This window comes from Apteryx mantelli, chromosome 8 (genome assembly GCF_036417845.1).
Source record: "Apteryx mantelli isolate bAptMan1 chromosome 8, bAptMan1.hap1, whole genome shotgun sequence".
In the NCBI taxonomy this organism is placed as follows: Eukaryota; Metazoa; Chordata; class Aves; order Apterygiformes; family Apterygidae; genus Apteryx; species Apteryx mantelli.
Window position 1 is genome coordinate 17,917,740 of NC_089985.1, and position 16,588 is coordinate 17,934,327.

At 38.1% G+C, this 16,588-nt stretch overlaps 2 protein-coding genes across 7 annotated transcripts in view; both read right to left on the minus strand.

Moving 5' to 3' along the window:
- Positions 1-3,891, minus strand: part of KIF14 (kinesin family member 14) — a 36,535-nt gene extending 32,644 nt beyond the window's left edge. The window contains exons 1-3 of the mRNA XM_013961268.2: positions 2,703-3,891; positions 1,993-2,247; positions 458-545 (exon numbers count right to left, since the gene is read on the minus strand). Coding sequence (XP_013816722.1) covers positions 458-545; positions 1,993-2,247; positions 2,703-3,850 — 1,491 coding nt within the window. The 5' untranslated portion in view covers positions 3,851-3,891. The remainder of the gene's footprint in view (positions 1-457; positions 546-1,992; positions 2,248-2,702) is intronic.
- A 2,947-nt stretch (positions 3,892-6,838) lies between these two features.
- Positions 6,839-16,588, minus strand: part of DDX59 (DEAD-box helicase 59) — a 33,327-nt gene continuing 23,577 nt past the window's right edge. Inside the window, exons 1-9 of one of the 6 annotated variants that reach the window (XM_067300788.1) lie at positions 16,538-16,577; positions 15,813-15,846; positions 14,237-15,066; positions 12,074-12,241; positions 11,390-11,479; positions 10,737-10,988; positions 9,698-9,850; positions 8,950-9,078; positions 6,839-7,175 (exon numbers count right to left, since the gene is read on the minus strand). In XM_067300788.1, coding sequence (XP_067156889.1) covers positions 6,912-7,175; positions 8,950-9,078; positions 9,698-9,850; positions 10,737-10,988; positions 11,390-11,479; positions 12,074-12,241; positions 14,237-15,055 — 1,875 coding nt within the window. In that variant the 5' untranslated portion in view covers positions 15,056-15,066; positions 15,813-15,846; positions 16,538-16,577 and the 3' untranslated portion in view covers positions 6,839-6,911. Of the gene's footprint in view, positions 7,176-8,949; positions 9,079-9,697; positions 9,851-10,736; positions 10,989-11,389; positions 11,480-12,073; positions 12,242-14,236; positions 15,067-15,812; positions 15,847-16,135; positions 16,385-16,537; positions 16,578-16,588 lie in introns of those variants that run through there. The other 5 variants (XM_067300790.1, XM_067300789.1, XM_013961271.2 and 2 more) reach the window with 5 other exon arrangements.

Genomic DNA, 16,588 nt, shown 5'->3' on the forward strand with positions numbered 1-16,588 from the left:
CTACTATTAAATTGTATTTCACATTGATATATAACAACGTTTAAAGCTGAATTCTTCTTTTGTTTTGAGTTCTATTTTATATGCCTCCACTAAAAACATGGGACCAACTAGGATTTTTTTTACCTTTATTTTTGTAATTCTTATCTTGTAAGACACGATATATATAGAAAAAGAATGCCCAGCCTAGTGGCATATCAAAAATATCACGCCCATATTTCTTTTTCACATTGTTGTCACTAAGGAATCAGAATATAACATCAGTTTGGACTATATAGAGAATATTGTTAACTGGATCCACTAGCAGAAATAAGACTTAAATCAGCAATAGAATATAGGCATTAATAACCAGATCAGTGCTAAGGTTTAAAATTAAAGAATGAAAGATATCAAAACACTGAAACACACCAGTCTCCTCATAATTCAATATTAGCACAACACAGCATAAACACTATAGTACCTGTTGCTTGTCCATTTGCGCTATTCGAGTGAAGAGATCTTCACAAAATCTTGGAATTATTCCTTGGTCTTCATCAAATCCCATCATTCTGCAGTTACAAGAAACCCATGTTTTATATATGCATTCCATTTTCTAACTCTTCATAGCAATTACTATAGTTTTGTTAATTGTACAGTTCTATAGTTACCATAAGAGTAAGAATGCATAAGTAACAAAAGTAATTAGTTACAGAAATAAATCTGATCTAAGCTGGCCCTTGTTTGAGTGGAGGGTTGGACAAGATGATGTCCAGAGGTCCTTTCCAACATATTTGATTCTGTGATTCATTCACGGAGAAGTGGGTTGAAAACTGAACTGAAACAGAAACCCTAGAACAACTGAACACTAAGTCAAATTAAATAATAAGCCTACAGATGTTTGATATCCTACATATACATATTTTATATTCTCTGCATCCTGCCAGTGTAGTAACCCAAGCTCCTCTCCACCTCTAGTATAGCTGTGTCCTGTCTAGCTCTGCCACTACAGAAAACCAGTATATTGGACTAATTCAATTACATCAGTCAAGTCTCAGCTCATCACACAGCTGCACAATGCAGCTGTCGGCAGAAGTGTGTAGTGGAGACCAGACCTGAAGGCACAGTTATTACTGATATCTATTTCAGCCTTGCTGAAAATACACAGGGGTGAAGGTAAACAATTGTTTACCGGGGGGGGGGGGAGCACACTACAAACAAGATGACAATATTGATCATATCTTCTTTTTAGGACAAGGTAAATAAACAGTAAAAGTAAAAACAGGACTCCCACTTAAAAAGAATGTCCTGCGTCTGTATAAGTCCTATTTATTGTAATAAATTTCTACTCTTAAAATGTGTTGTTGAAGACCAACAAAAAGTTTTTCATCAATCTACTTTGCAAATTCTATAGTACTTTGTGGGAATTATAAAGCATATAAAAAGGCTTAAATATATATGGTTGGAAAGAAAAAGGTTCACAAGGCATTCTGTTGAAAAACATATGTCAAGATTGGCTGTAAAACCTCAGAATGGGTGTGTGGGTGTGTGAAGAATAGATTTCAAATAATTAGTGGCACTTGAACATCTGGATCTCATTTCTTTTAATTCTGAACAAACACAACTGTAACTTGAATGACTTATTAAAGGTCTTGTGCAAGAATCATAATGTACTTCATAACATGCCATTTCACGCACACAAAATAAACAGTGGTGAACAAAAGCACTCTCTACATTTCAAAGATTTCACAGAAGAAAAATCTGTATTAAAGAGCTTTGTTTTGTCTACTTCTTCAGAAGCAGAAAGAGGTCAGGGACAGATAAATACAAAAAACATCTACAGCTTTGTCTAAATTCTTATTATAAATATTAATATCTTAATTGGTTTTAAAATGTGTAAAAAGATTTTAACACAATCCAGTAATTACTAGATTTATTCTATATAATCTCTTTTAAAGACTAGACATTGCATAACAATTGGCTCCTAGAGAAATCTAACAATTATTATTAGACACTTACGTGTATGATTTTCCAGAACCAGTCTGTCCATAAGCAAAAAGACAAGTGTTGTACCCCTCAAAAGCTCTTTCTAGGAGTGGCAGTGCCAAAGTTTTATAAATCACTGCTTGGTTTGCAAAATTAGGATGACACTTGTCAGAAGACCAGAATGAGAAGTCATAACTGAAGCTGTAAACTTGGTTTGTGTCCGGATTTTGTACAGATGTCTCTGAACCACTCATGGAGACCACAGGGAAAGCATTTTCAGTTTTCTCTCTGAATAGGAAGGGCAGGGGGCGGGGGGGGGAACAAAAATAAAAACATAAGCTACATTCTGTAAGGAAGTAATTTCAATCATCTTGCCTTATGGAAAATAAGAAGTTGAGTAATAAGTTTTTAAAAATCCTTTTTACTATGATATATATCAAAAGATTACAAAAAATCATTATTAAAGAATTGAACATCCTATTTAATAAATGTATAAAGTGTTAGAATACTTCAGCTAGTGAATATCTTAAAATAGCCCCAGACAACAATAAAATGATGAATTCGTCTCTTAATAAAATCATTTGCTTGATACTACATGAAATATTTGTTACTGTCAAAAGTTACAACGTACTATAACTCTTTAGCATGTCAGTAACTGAAACAATTCAGAAAATAGGAAGCAGGAATCAACATGTGCTATAAAAGCTATTCTTTAACATCAGAAACAAATCTAAGATACAAACCTGTTACTGAAAGGCCGTACACGTACAGCTACGGTCACTTTGCTGTTCTCTGCTTTGAAAATATCTTTCTCAGTGCTGTTGCTGTCAGCTAGAGTTTCTTCCTTAAAAGCTAGTACATATGTTGTATTCTCTTCTGCTTTTGCACTTCTACTCACAGAAAGAGAGCTGGGGACACTCATTTTCTTTTTCGTTACAATTTGAGGATGAGGTATTTGTTTCTTTGAAGCAGATACAGAACAGTTTCTGATAGCCTGAGGAGTGCTGTGCTTTGGTGTAAGCTTCAATCCTTCTGTTGCATCTTTTCTTGGTGTCCTTGACCTTTCCCAACTGTTATGTTTTATAATTAAGTTTTGTAACCTTTCTTTTTCAGCTACCTTATTTATATTGCCTTTTTCATTCAGCTGTTCTCCTAGTATCCTATTAATATATTTTGAGGTAACCAATTGTGCTGATCTAGGAACTTCATTTTGAAGTTTTTTATCAGAAGTGATTGTCCTATATTTTAAATGTATGCAGCTATCATTTTCAGACAGACCATCAATATTGCTAAGGGAATCCTTGCTGTTCAAATTATACTGCTTCTTTGTATTTGACTGACCTGCAGCTAATTTACAGCTTGGTTTAGCATAATGGGTATCATTACTACTAGTACTTAGTGGAAGTACAATCTTGTAATTTCTTTGTGCAGCAGCAGAGTCATTATTTTCTATTCCAGCCACAGTATTCTGATTTATTTTACTCTTCTCTGTGGGGTCTATCCTCACACGTCTCTGCAGAGTAAGTCTTTTCTCTGTTTGCGTATTTTCTGTGTTCTGTGCTGTTTTTTCATCCAACTGTTCACCACCACAAACTGATTCTTTGCCTGTTCTAGTTCTCCTCTGGAGCATTAATTTAGCTTCAGGTTTAAACATAATTGGTGTATCACCTGCTTTTTTACAGGCAGAAATCACGTAAGTCCTATTTACTTCTTTAGCCTTATTCTGAGAGCATGAAAGTAGATTATCCTTTTCTTCCTCTGACACCTGTGATTTCAGTTGTTGCCCAAACTTTTTGCTGCTAGCAAAGGCATTTTGTGAAGAATTCTTCTGTAAAGTAGTAGTACACCGCGCCTCAGAGTGGCTTCTTGCAGGAACTGTGTAAATAGGCATTTTGTCTTCCAGCAAGTTAGCGCTAGGATTTAAAAAAAATACTAGACATCTTTTCTGAAAGATTAACTCCGTTTCTATGTGCTCCTCCTCACAGGATCTGAAAAGACAAAGCAAAATTCTTATTGCGCTTATGGCTGATGTGAGTTGTGTTTCAGTGTATGGGGAGCTTTTCACATATATTGCAGTAAATACTTATTTTTAATGTTTGGGGAAGAAAGTATCTCCCTTTCCCCTCAGGCATGTAAAAAAAAGTTATATTCTTCTATAGCTTCTGTATGAAGAAGATAACTGCTTCAGCCAGTAGTGGGCTGTTTGATTCCATTTATCAAGTTCCATTTATCAAGTCATACAGTTTGTGTTGAAAGGTAAACCAAACACCATAAAGAAGCACCAGTAGGTACAAGGAACACCACAGACATTTCTTCCAATTGACCTACAATGATTCCCAGTTAAACAGAATTCAATATCGCGCCTCCATTCACTCAGAACCATTTATGCTCATGGTGTTTCACAACTAGCAGATGCCAATAGAACAGTAAAATTACTAACAACACTGGACAGAAAATCTGGTTTGTTTCTTTGTTTTAGCACTGATAGCCAGTATAAAGTCCACGATCAGAACAGGACAGTAAATAAGGATGACAAGTACAAGAGATTTGGGTCATATTTTAACTCAGTATATTACATGTACATACATGTATATGTATACACATATAGCAAAAGAAACCTAACCTAGCAGGTGAAAGAGAAATTGTAAGAAGTGTTTCTCATCCCTTTTACTTTTAAATATTTAGAAAGTTGCATGCCTCCTATCTGTGTACAGAAGTATCCTTTTTACTGTTGCACGTGCATCTCGGTCATGGGATCACTATGGGTTTGACAGCACCACCCGCCACAGACTTGCGGCTGCAATTGCTTTGCCGTCGAAGGCGAACAGGAAGGCAGCGGAGTCAGCCCAGGCGCCTCGAGGCCTCCGGACGGCATCAACGAGAGAAGCGGGCGGGGGGCAAGGTGACGGCGAGCGAGGTGGAGGCAGGGACCTAAGCGTTACTCAAGCGGAAGTTTCTTCTAGTGTCACATCTTTCACTTACAGCTTTTGGAGCGCTCTCAGAATTCGTGGGATTGTGTCCGCTTTCCCACATTTCACGACTGCGCAGAGTTTTCATAGCTCAGAAGCCGTGAAAAAAACTTCAAGAGCTTCAGACCAGAACGTATTTATTTCTGAAGCCCGCCTGAAACGATTCCTGCTGCTCGAGCTCTAAAACACACCTAGGGCGAGGCCTCTGGGGGCTCTTCCGGGCACCGCCTCCGGCCCCGCGGCTCCCTAAGCGCGGCCCCTCGCGCCGCGGGAAGCCCCAAGAGCCAAGCCGAGCCGAGCTCGGCCCCCTGCGGCGAGCCCGGCCCCACCGGCCCCCCGCCGCCGCCGCCTCACCTGCGGCGCGGCGCCGCTCCGCTCCGCACCGGCCGCGGCTCGCGCCCTCTCCCTGCTCCGTTTCGAATGCGCCGCGCCCACGGGGATTGGCTCCCTGAGAGCACGTGCGCCACCGGTGGGCGTGGCAAAGGCCCCCGCCCCGCCGAGGCAGTGCGCGCGCTTGCGCGGGGGGCTCGCGCCACCACTCACACCCCGCCGCCGCGAGGCGTCTCCCGCCGGCGCGGGGGGAAAGGGCTTTCACGGGCGTGCCCGAGGTGCGCTTTGAATGCGACGTTTAGCGAGCCTCGCGTTAGACAAAAACAAGATTTCTTAGCGTTTAACAGCTGGAGGATTGCAGGCTGAGAAAGACTGTCAAGTACTGGTTCGTGAGGTCACCACAGGAATTAAAAGAGATCCTTCCCAAGGAGGGTACGTATTTTGCTCATTCTCTATTTTTTAAACAAGATTTAGTATTTGGAAATAAAGTCAAAAAAAAAAAAAATCCAGCGGAGGGAGACAAACGACAAAGCACAGGAAAAAAATTTGACAGGAAAAACCTGAGTTGTTTTCCCCATATTAGATCATGCTAAAGTAGAAGCAACACTGCATAGAAAATAGTAGAAATCTTAAGTATGGTATTTCAGGGCATCAGCACTCATTACATGGGAAATAATTTAAGTTGTATTGAGAAGAGTTAACAGACACCACAGAAGCGCCCTTCTGGTTCCTTCCCCTAAAGCAGGGTTAGGGTATGTATCGGCAGGCAGCAGCGGCACGAAGGCAGCATCGCCTGCCCTCTGCACCAGCTACCACAGAAGCTCTGGGAGCGGCGTCAGCAACAACAGTACAAACTTGCAGGGGGTAAACGCGGCACCGTTGCCTGCAGTTATCTCACCTGTCTTGGAGCAGCAAGAACAAACCTACATACTACTTCACACTATTCTTTTTGTCTCTATTGAAACAAATCAGCTACTAAGCTTTTAAAAATTTTAATTTGATACCAAAGTCATTCCATCATATTGCTGCCCCTTGACCAAACAGCAGAAATGCAATGCCTAGGGGTAACATCTAACTACCTGGCCATCTTGATCTGCAATAAAGTCATGCATCACAGCAGGAAGAAAGGTCATTGTAGTATTTTGGTTTTGGTTAGACTGAAGCTTGAGCGATTAGTTTAATCAGACCTGTCTCAGGATTTGGATGATAAGTAATACAACACAATTTGGTGGTAGGGAGTCTGGGGGGAGAGGAAGTTTCCAAGTCATGTTTTCTTCTTTTACAAGCCTCTTGCATCAGTATAATGGTATAAAAACTACCAAAAGAATGTTTCACAGGAACTCTGAAATTCAGAAATATTAAAACAAAATAAAGAATATCTTCTCCATTTGTGTTGTAAGCAAGACCCAAGACTAGTAATTTTGAAAAAAAAAAAAAAGGCTTACATAGAATATTTTGATTAGGCACTACTATAATTCAAACCCACAATATTTTGTATTTCAAAATATAGATGAAACAAATATAAGATTCCTTAAAAAAAATGTATATGTAAGCTTCTTTAAAAAAAGCAAAATACAAGACACCATAATTCATGTTTATTTTCTAATCACATTTTCATTATAATCACCTAAGATAGCTATAAATGCACCTTTACTACCTCTGAGAATTATTTTTGTCATGTTTTCTAATAATGTCCATAATATTGTCTCCTGTTACAAGGCTATTCTGTAATTGTTTAAGTCTCTGTTGTTCCCTTCTCTTTTGGTCATGAAGATATGGGGAATTCAGCAGCTGTGGAGGAAGAATGGTGCCTGTTGGTTTTACTCTCTTCACAACATCCCAAAAGAGCTTCTTGCTGTTGTTATTGATAAAAGTAATTGCAGTTCCACTGTGACCCAACCTCCCTGCTCTTCCAACCTGAAAAAACGAAAGTTCATTTTCAGTTATCAATATTAATGGAACTCCTTCAGGTCTCCTTAAAGTTTATTTTCTGTTATAAAATAGATTTAGGTATTCAACAACTAATATAAATGACAAGGCCAAATCTCTGTACCTCATCCCCTAAGCACAAAGTTCTGAAAAATTCCTGAATTCATAATATGCAGATTTGAAGCTTTGGTTTAAATGTATCTAAAATTAACACTTGTATTTGAGACAAACCAGAAGTCTAATGTTGATACTTGGATGCATGATATAACCTACAGGCAATCAAATTAAATACTTACAGTAAATCTGACCCAAATAACATTTTGAAAGTTATCATAGCAATGCCGCATACAACTATCTAGTATCAAGTAGGATATGTACAATTATCACCACAAAAAAGAAAATCTTTACTTTCAAAGCCTATTTCTCAATATTATCTGAAGCTCTTGAGCAAATTAGAAGAAAAATCTACAAAGACTCTCTACTTAAAAATAGTGTTTTAGCATCAGTATAGTTTTGATGGTTTTTTTAGGTTCTTTACTGGAAAAAATTATTTTTTGTATTTATTTACTACTTCTTTGGAACTTTACCAGAAAGGTAATTAAAAACAGAGAGAAGTACGGCATTTAGTAACACCAAATAATTTTGGTTGAAAGGACCTTTGAAGGTCATCCCATCCAACCTCTTACTCAGAGCAAGGCTAACTTCAGAGTTAGATCAGGTGGCTCAGGACCTCGCCAGTGGAGTTTTGAGCATCTCTGAGGACATAGCTTCCATAACCTCTCTAGGCAATTGGTTCCACTAGTGAACTACTCACTGTGAAAAGTATCAGGTCAAAATTTCTCTTGAAGCAACATGTGACCATTGCCTCTCATCCTTTAATTTTGCATTTCCAAGCAGAGTCTAGCTCTGTTTTCTCTGTAACCATCCATTACAGACTGGAAGACAGCAATTCAACCCTGCTTTGAACCTTCTCTCCCCCAGCCCATACAAGCCTAGCTCCCTCAGCTTCTCTCCATGTCACATGCATCAGCTCCCCGAGCTTCTCCAAAATGCCTAGAGTTTGTCAGCATTTCTTGTACTGGGAGCCTCAAAACTGGACACTATCCTACAGTACTGTGGCTTCATGACTGCCAAACAGAGAGGAATAATCAGTTCTCTTGATCTGCTAGCTACACTGTTGTGTGTATGCATACATACACACACACCACATATCACTTTTTTTTTTCCTCTTCTCTTTTATACAGTAAGTCCTCAGGCACATCACAGAAAAATCAGACAGAGGAGAGATACTGGGGTGGGAGAAGGGAACAAAGAAAATTCAAGAATAAATTCCTCTCTGTATTACATGCATATCCCACAGTGTAGATGAGCTGCAGCAGAAAAAGGGGTATTCGCCCTTCCCCCCCCCGATAGTAAAAATATGGTAAATCTTACTTTTTATATAAGCAAAATGCTGTAAGAGAGCACAAAGCGGAGAGAGGAATAACAGTGCGGACATAAATGACTGAAGAGCAGTATCACTCTACTATTTCTACTCTGATCCAGAAAATGAAGCTTTTATGCAAGAGACTCATTGAAGAAATATTCAAGCACCTTTCTTTACTTTCCTGGAGGAACAATCTTCTGAAGATAGAAAGCATCTTTACGTTTGTATATTCCGATTTAAATTTCCATAGTTAGATGTGGTATATTTCCGTATGCTTTTTAAAAGAATGTTTTGGTAAATAATTCATGCAACTTTTTTTGGTTTTGTTTTTTTTACCTGATGTACATATTCATCCATACTGGAAGGCATATCAAAATTTACTACCAGTTTCACATTGACAAGGTCAAGTCCTCGTCCAAGGACTCCAGTACTTACTATAACTTCATACTTCTCTTGAAGTAATCCCTGCCAGGGGAGAAAAACAGAAATTACTTCTCTTATTTTTCCTTATTTGCATTTTGGACCTCTCCAAGCACAGGTTAGAGTTGGCTATACAGCATCAAAACATGCCCAGTGGGATTATTCTATTGCAGAAGAAAAAAAAAAAAAGCCCCCCTGTGTTCATAATTTAAATGGGTCACACAGAATATCATTCACCAAGAACTGTTTAGAGAGAGACCAAAACCAAAATTTTAATAAAGAAGCATCAATTAAAGTTAAATACATACTTAAATTCCCAATCCAAAGCAAATAACCTAAGAAATAGTCCCCAGTGTTTACCTACATTTAAAACAGAATTATTACCTATAATTTTGTTTGTCCCCCCCACAACGCTCCAGGCTTTACTACAGAAATGCAATTAATAGAGAGGTAAATATGCTATAAATCGCTTCCCAGAGAACAACAATCTGATGAAAACAAGAACTGTAGTTGCAGAAGTTTTGATGTATTATTCTGAATCATTCTGTAAGTGACAGCAAATTATGACCTAACTCATTCAAATTAAACCACCTTAAAAAAAAAAAAAAAAAAAGATTAGCCATTTTAAATCTATTAAACCCATGTGACTTTAGGAGGCACAAACCTGTAATATTTCTGTTCTTTCCACCTGAGACTTTTCAGAGTGCATGGATATACATTGCAATCCTGTAATCTTATGAACAGCATCACTCAACAGATCTGCTCCTAATTTGCAGTCCACAAATACCAACACTGGAGGCTTGAAGAGTTTCTTATCCTGTATAATTAAACAGTTTATATAAAAAGGTACTACAACAGTTGATTGCTCATCATCAACAACTTGGATTCAATTTCTGCTGCTCATTATCTCTGTAGTATTAACAACACTTTTGGATGAACAAATATTCTTAAATTCTAGATAAGAAGGAACACGATATCAGCACTAAAACTACACAAATCTGTACATCAAGGAACATAAAAGGATTCATAAGAATCAGAACCCATATTTATCTCTTTATATTTTCTTTGAATTAAAAGCTTTCTTTTATGTTCCTTTAAATGTTACATGATAATTTTGGCTTTCTGTAAGTTCTGAAGCTGAGCTAAAAACTCCCATTTATTTCTTGTATAACCTCAGCCAAGATGCCCCCCTCCCCCACATACTCTTAAAAAAAATACATAAGGGATTAAGGCCCTTATTATTGCTAAACAGAATATTCACAAGAAAGTTACAAAGAACTAAATTAGCTTTCTCACTCATTTCTTTCATGACTTTTAAAATGACAAACCACTCCCAGACCATAAAGCAGCTATAACTGCTTAAGAAAGTTGTATCCCTCTCTAATTCACAGATATGCCAGTACAACTCTTTGAGGTACCATACTATGAACCACCAAAAAAAGAAGTCATTTTTAACTGGGGCCAGTGAGGGATCCAATTTGCTGCTGCACAGAAGGAGGTGTGAGTGACAGGGGTGGAAAAATCCCTAAAATTGCCATCAAAGTTCTTCCATTGCAGAACTACTCAACTAGTTGGTGCAGTTATGTGCTTAACCTCATTCCACCTTTTCACTACATACAGATTAGAATCAAAGGTGAGAACCTGACAGAGGTGTGTGAAGACACATGGATAATTTGTTTGTATGAGAAAAATATTATACTTACATTTAGTATTTCAAACAGTTTTTTCTTTTTAGATGGTTCTTCCACCCATAAGATAATTTGGCGAACATTAGAACATGGCAGATTCTTTTCTCCAATTGTTATTCTTACAAAATTGTGCAGAAGCTGATTTGCTAAGTGTTCAATGCCCACTGGAATTGTGGCCGACACCAATATGGTTTGATGATCATGAGAGATGTTTTCCAAAATATCCAACACTTGCTGCTGGAAACCCATTTTTAACATGGTATCCACCTGAGTAGAAAATATTAGATCTGTACCAGATTTTTCAATAAACAGCAGAATCTTCAACTTGAATTGACATAAGAACTGTAATTTTTATGATTAGCATGTAATTATCTAAAAGGAGGAGTATTTTTAGAAAAAAACCCAAGTGAGAAAATGAAAATCAACTGGTTCACTCTGGTCTAATAGTATTTCCCTGGCTGTCAGGTGTGCAAGTCTTTTATAACCAATAGTGCATGCACGGTTCAAACACATTTCACATAACAGAAAGTTTCAATTTTTAACACTAAGAAGTATATTTCGTCTTTATAATGTACTTTCTATATACTTAATCAGTTTGACTAGGCACCCACACTGGGTCTTCAATAACCTCTCTATAGACAATACAGCCCCAATAACTAAAAACTTACTTCATCCACTACTACAATTTTTATGCCATGGAGTTGAACAGAACTTTGCTTTAAAATCTCTAGAAGTCTTCCAGGTGTTGCTATTATAACCTAACAAAAGACAACAAAAATAACAGGCATTAAAAACTCCATGAAAGAAAAGATGACTATCCTAGAAAAACAATAAGGTTACAGCACATTCATGAGAAGGGCAATAAATAGTGAAATTATTTATATTCAAGTTAGAGTCTTGAAACCTCTGCAGGTAACTTAATACATTAGAAAGCCTCAAAAGGAAATGGACTTTTTAGTACTCTAATGGAAATTTCTAAATACCAGCAAGGTAATCCACATTAAAAAAAGAAGTTTTTTTTAAAGAAGAAGGAATTGTAACTTACATTTACAATTGTAACTTATATTTCGCTCTTTGAAAGCAGCAGTATTATACATGAAAATAAACCCTTTCAAAAATAAAGCTATTATATGTATAAACAAAAGTCAAACGTTTAAAAAAATACTGTAAAATTTCCAGGAGCTAACAATTATTTCTGATAGTTTAGACTTATGAAAAACTCCATATTTTTTTGGATCCATACATGTTAAAAGTAACATTTCACATTTAACATTTTTCTTTTCTGTGAATGTCACTAAAACATAGCTCTTCACAGGATCTTTCCTTAGGATCTTTCTCGCTTTAGTCCTTACCTTAACACTTTGCTTGAGACGGTGAAGCTGTGGTGGCAGTGGTAACCCTCCTACCAGGAGGACTGTTCTCATGTTTGGTAAACCAGCCATCAGTTCTTTAGCTTGTCTCTCTATCTGAATTGCTAACTCTCTTGTTGGTGCTAAAATAAGTGCAGATGGAGTTTCAGTCTAGAAAACAAACAAACAAACAAACAAACAAACAAACAAAAACAATGTTGAACATAGAATTGCTTTATTATTTAGGCAAAAATCTTTCAAGATTAAATCTCCCAACACTAAATTATAAAATACGTACTGCAGTTATGGTGGATGCAGTTAGACTGCAAATACTCTATCTGAACTGAAGACAGAATGTAGGAAGGGATTATACCTGTTAACAGTGCATACCAAGAAAGTCAATCCCTCAATTACTCAACTTTTGAGAACAAAAATTAATACATGTGTAAATGCAGCGTTAAAATAGCTTCCTGACAAAAAAAAAAAAAGCACACAAAGCATGGAACTGTTTGTAAAGATCGTTTTCTTCTATTTTAGTTATTGCACTGAATTTACAACAGCAATTCGTAATAAATTTCACAGGAACTCAACACACAGGATGCTACCTGAATCTCTAGAAACCTTTAAAAGTTTTTAAAAGTCTGGATATTACAGGTACAGGATATTTCCCTTTATTGTGGCACAGTTATACAGTTAATACAGTTTCCCAAATCCAGTTAACATCTAGCAACAAAGTAAAAGGAACATAAGCTAAAACAGAAAAATGGCAGAACAAGGGTCTTGCTCTAAAACACGTTATTTCAGCAATACTGATCATCAGTCATTCAAAACACCCTGTTCAACAAATAACAAAGCTCTCCCATATATCGATACTACAATCACAATTTTACTTAATAGCTTTTTGTTTGTTTTTCTTTTTGTTTTTGTTCTTCAACTGGAATATTTACAAATGATCAACAGTAGGAGGTTGTTCCTTTGCCACTGCATCATCATAGGAAGTGCAAAGCTAAACACCCTCTCATAAAGGGCTTTTTCAGCTGTTTTTAACTAGGCAACAGTGTTCAGCTTAACTTACCGCCACAAAAAAGGTATCCAAGTAGGTGATGAGAAGCCAAGAACTGTCAAATAATATCTCATCACTAGATTCCTCATGAATGCCTCACTTCTAAGTTAAAATTAAAACTATTTTAAACAACAAAAAAAAGTTCCTTCTTGAAATATACATTAACTTGTAAAGTACCCTGAAGATGAAGAGTACAGAACAGCAGGTAAAGAAATTAAGGTGAAGTATTATTCATTGAGGCCATAATTTTGTACATGTTATTATAAGCACACAATCAGTCCTGCAGACTTTAATCATAATGCTTCTATTCTTAAAACTAATGCTATAGTACTTTGAAGATTAAAAGTTAATTAAATAATCTTTAATAATTCATTTGAAAAAAATATATATATGTAAAGGGATCTAAACGGTCCAAAACATCAGTGAGAATCAGGTCCAGAATTTTCAAAGATATTCTTGTTCTTCTTCTGAACAAAAATACTAAAGCAATACTAAATCATACACATGGTACAGAATACTATTTGTCATTATTTCCTCATTATACACTCATATCCTTCTGAAGCAGAAGTTTTCTTAATTGATCTCCCTCTCCTTTGAGACTGCGGGAAGCTGTTTTAAGAACTAGCAGATCTGAGAAATTATACTACCTGAATTCCTCTAATTATTTGATGGTCAGCTGAACATATCCCAACATTAATTAGTCTGTGAAATCATGCAAATGTCAAAAAAATCTCTTTCAGCCATCTGATACATCAAGAGATAGCAGCAGCTGACATACAGAATGCCCGGAATTATTTTCACTTTGTGTTTTAAGTCATTTAATAAATCTATCAGAGTTTAGTTATTTTACCTGATACACAGTTCTGCTTGTTAAGAAATGTTAATGGAGATGCTTTATTTCCTGACCAGGGAGTGAAAAAAACATTCAAAGTCATTAAAAACAATCAATGACCCTCCCCTCAAAAATAACAATGCACATCAATCAAAATAAAATAAACCATTGGATTTCAATAAAAACCACTGCAATTACATTCTCAATTACACTGAGAAACCTGGAGACAAAGTTGCAAACCACTTTCTCAAAACAAGCGAAGTTTGATTACCTCTTTTAAAACCTTCATAATAACTGGGAGCAGGAAGGCCGCTGTTTTTCCTGAGCCAGTGTCCGCACTAGCCAAAATATCCTTTCCCAATAGTCCAACAGGAATCATTTGCATTTGGATGGGAGTTGGAACTTCGTAGCCAGAATTCTTTAAATTACAGTTTAAAGTTTCAGGAAAACCACAGTGTTCAAACTCAATAATAGGTCTTGGAACTTGCTGGCCCAGGACGGCAATACCTAATTGCAATTTAAGGTTCCTAATCTGCTCATCTTGCAAACCTAAAATAAAGGAGTGATCTTTATAGGAATAAGATGTATCAAGAAGAGTTTCTGCTTGAGATTCTGCTTTTGTGAGTTGGTCAGATTTTAGCATTTTTTCCTTTTCTTGAGCTTGTAAAAGGTGTTTGGCTTTGCATTCCAAGCTACACACATCTTCATCTGTTTTATCACAGATATACTCTCCATAACGACCACAGACGACACACACAGGTTCCCCCGGTTCTGCCCAGCGCTGCGATTTGCTGAAGGATTTTATGGGTTCTTCCAAAGAGCTGTCTTCATCAGTATTTTGGTTGTCCTTTCCCAAAGATGTACTAGCAACACCAAGATCTGACGGAACAGCTACAGGTTCTCTGCATTCTTGTACAGCTTCATGCAAACTGCATCCTGAAGCAGAAGTTTCTTTTGTAACTGACTTACAATCTTGGACCTCTGTGGTCTCCTCTAGCAAAGATTCTTCAGAAGAAAATTTATTTTTCTTAGCTGTACTTTTGTCTTCATCAGCACTCCTCTTGACTTTAAGAGATCGTGGTAAAAACATGCTTCTGTACACTAGAAATAAAATAGTTACTGCTGTTAGAAACTACTATCATTGAGAAACAATTACTGTTACCACAAAAAAATTACAATCGAGGAAATATATTTTCAAACCTAGACGTTGATTCTTGATTTTTGACAGTATCTAGAAATGGCCTTGTTTAATCTAACATCCATGGAACAAGATAACAAAAAACCATCTTGATCTTAATAACATTGATGCAATGTAAAGCAGTATTTTAAAGTAACAGTGGAACTATGGTATAATATAGACTGATCCACCCACAGTTAATTCTCAGTATTAGACATTTACAGTTGCACATAAACTTCACTAGATTTTCACCGTCTGGAAATTTTTCCGTTTTGAGAGTCATAATTAAATCCTTGGAGAGTTGTTTCTAAAATGATACAGAAGCAAAACCTGTTCTTTTAAGCTATTAGGGGGAAAAAAAAAAACACAAGAAAAAACACCATCACTTTTGAAACAGGTGTGAAATTTGGTGTGGCACCATTCCAAGATCACACCTTTTGTTGTCCCTTTGTAAGTCCACCCAAAATTGAAAAAGCTGTAAACTCTGAGATCTGTTCAGGATCCAGCTGTTTGTTTAGAGCGTCAAACAGAGAGCAAAGACCTACACGATCAAATTGCCAAGTCTCTGCTGTAACAGAAGGAAGCCGGATTTGGGTGCATAAATAACCTTAAGTTCTATATTCTAAACCTGTCAGTGGCCAACTCTGAAACGTCATTTCTTCTCACAAACCTTTTGGTACACAGTTCTTCCGGTACGATACAATCTGCAAACAAAGTATGCACAATAATTTATTCTGAATTAATCATAGTCTGTATACCAATATGTCAATCTCTTCTTACATCAGTTTTCTAAAAACACACAAAGCCTTCTGCCTTTACAGAGAGCTTTTCTTTCCCTGCACAACTCAAAGCGATTCAGAAAGATTAAAAATCAGCCCCACCACCCACATAAAACAGAGGCGAAGAGACTAGATGAAAGCTTTCGCTGTTTGACCAGAACCCAGGTTTCACCGCCCAGATTTTTGCGCCTAATGAAAGCTTCCTGCTACCGACCTCTCTGAAAACCCAGTCAGGCTTTAAGGCGTTAAAGCAGCGCTGCTGTGCCGAACGCCGAGCCGAGGGCTGAGCGCGCCCCGGACGGGGCTGCGGCGCCTTCAGCCCGCCTGCCGCCCGCCTCCCCACGGCCGCGGGGCTCCCGGGCGGCACAACACCACGCAGCGCAACTCGCCGCAGCCTCCCGCCCGCGCCGCGGGGCAGCGGGACGCAGCGCCGCCATTTCCACCTCCCCCCCGCGCCCGCGCCGCGGAGGAGGGACGCCGCCTCGCGCGCCGCCGCCTCCCCTCACAAAATGGCGGCGGCCTCGCGGCACCGCCAGGCGAAGCCGCGTTCGGGGCGAGGCGAACTGAGGAGGCCGCGGCCGGGGCGAGGGGCGCAGCAGACGCGGTCGGGCCTCACCGGCGGCCGCTGGGCCGGGCTGGGGGAGCCGAGGCGAGCTGCCGGCGGCCG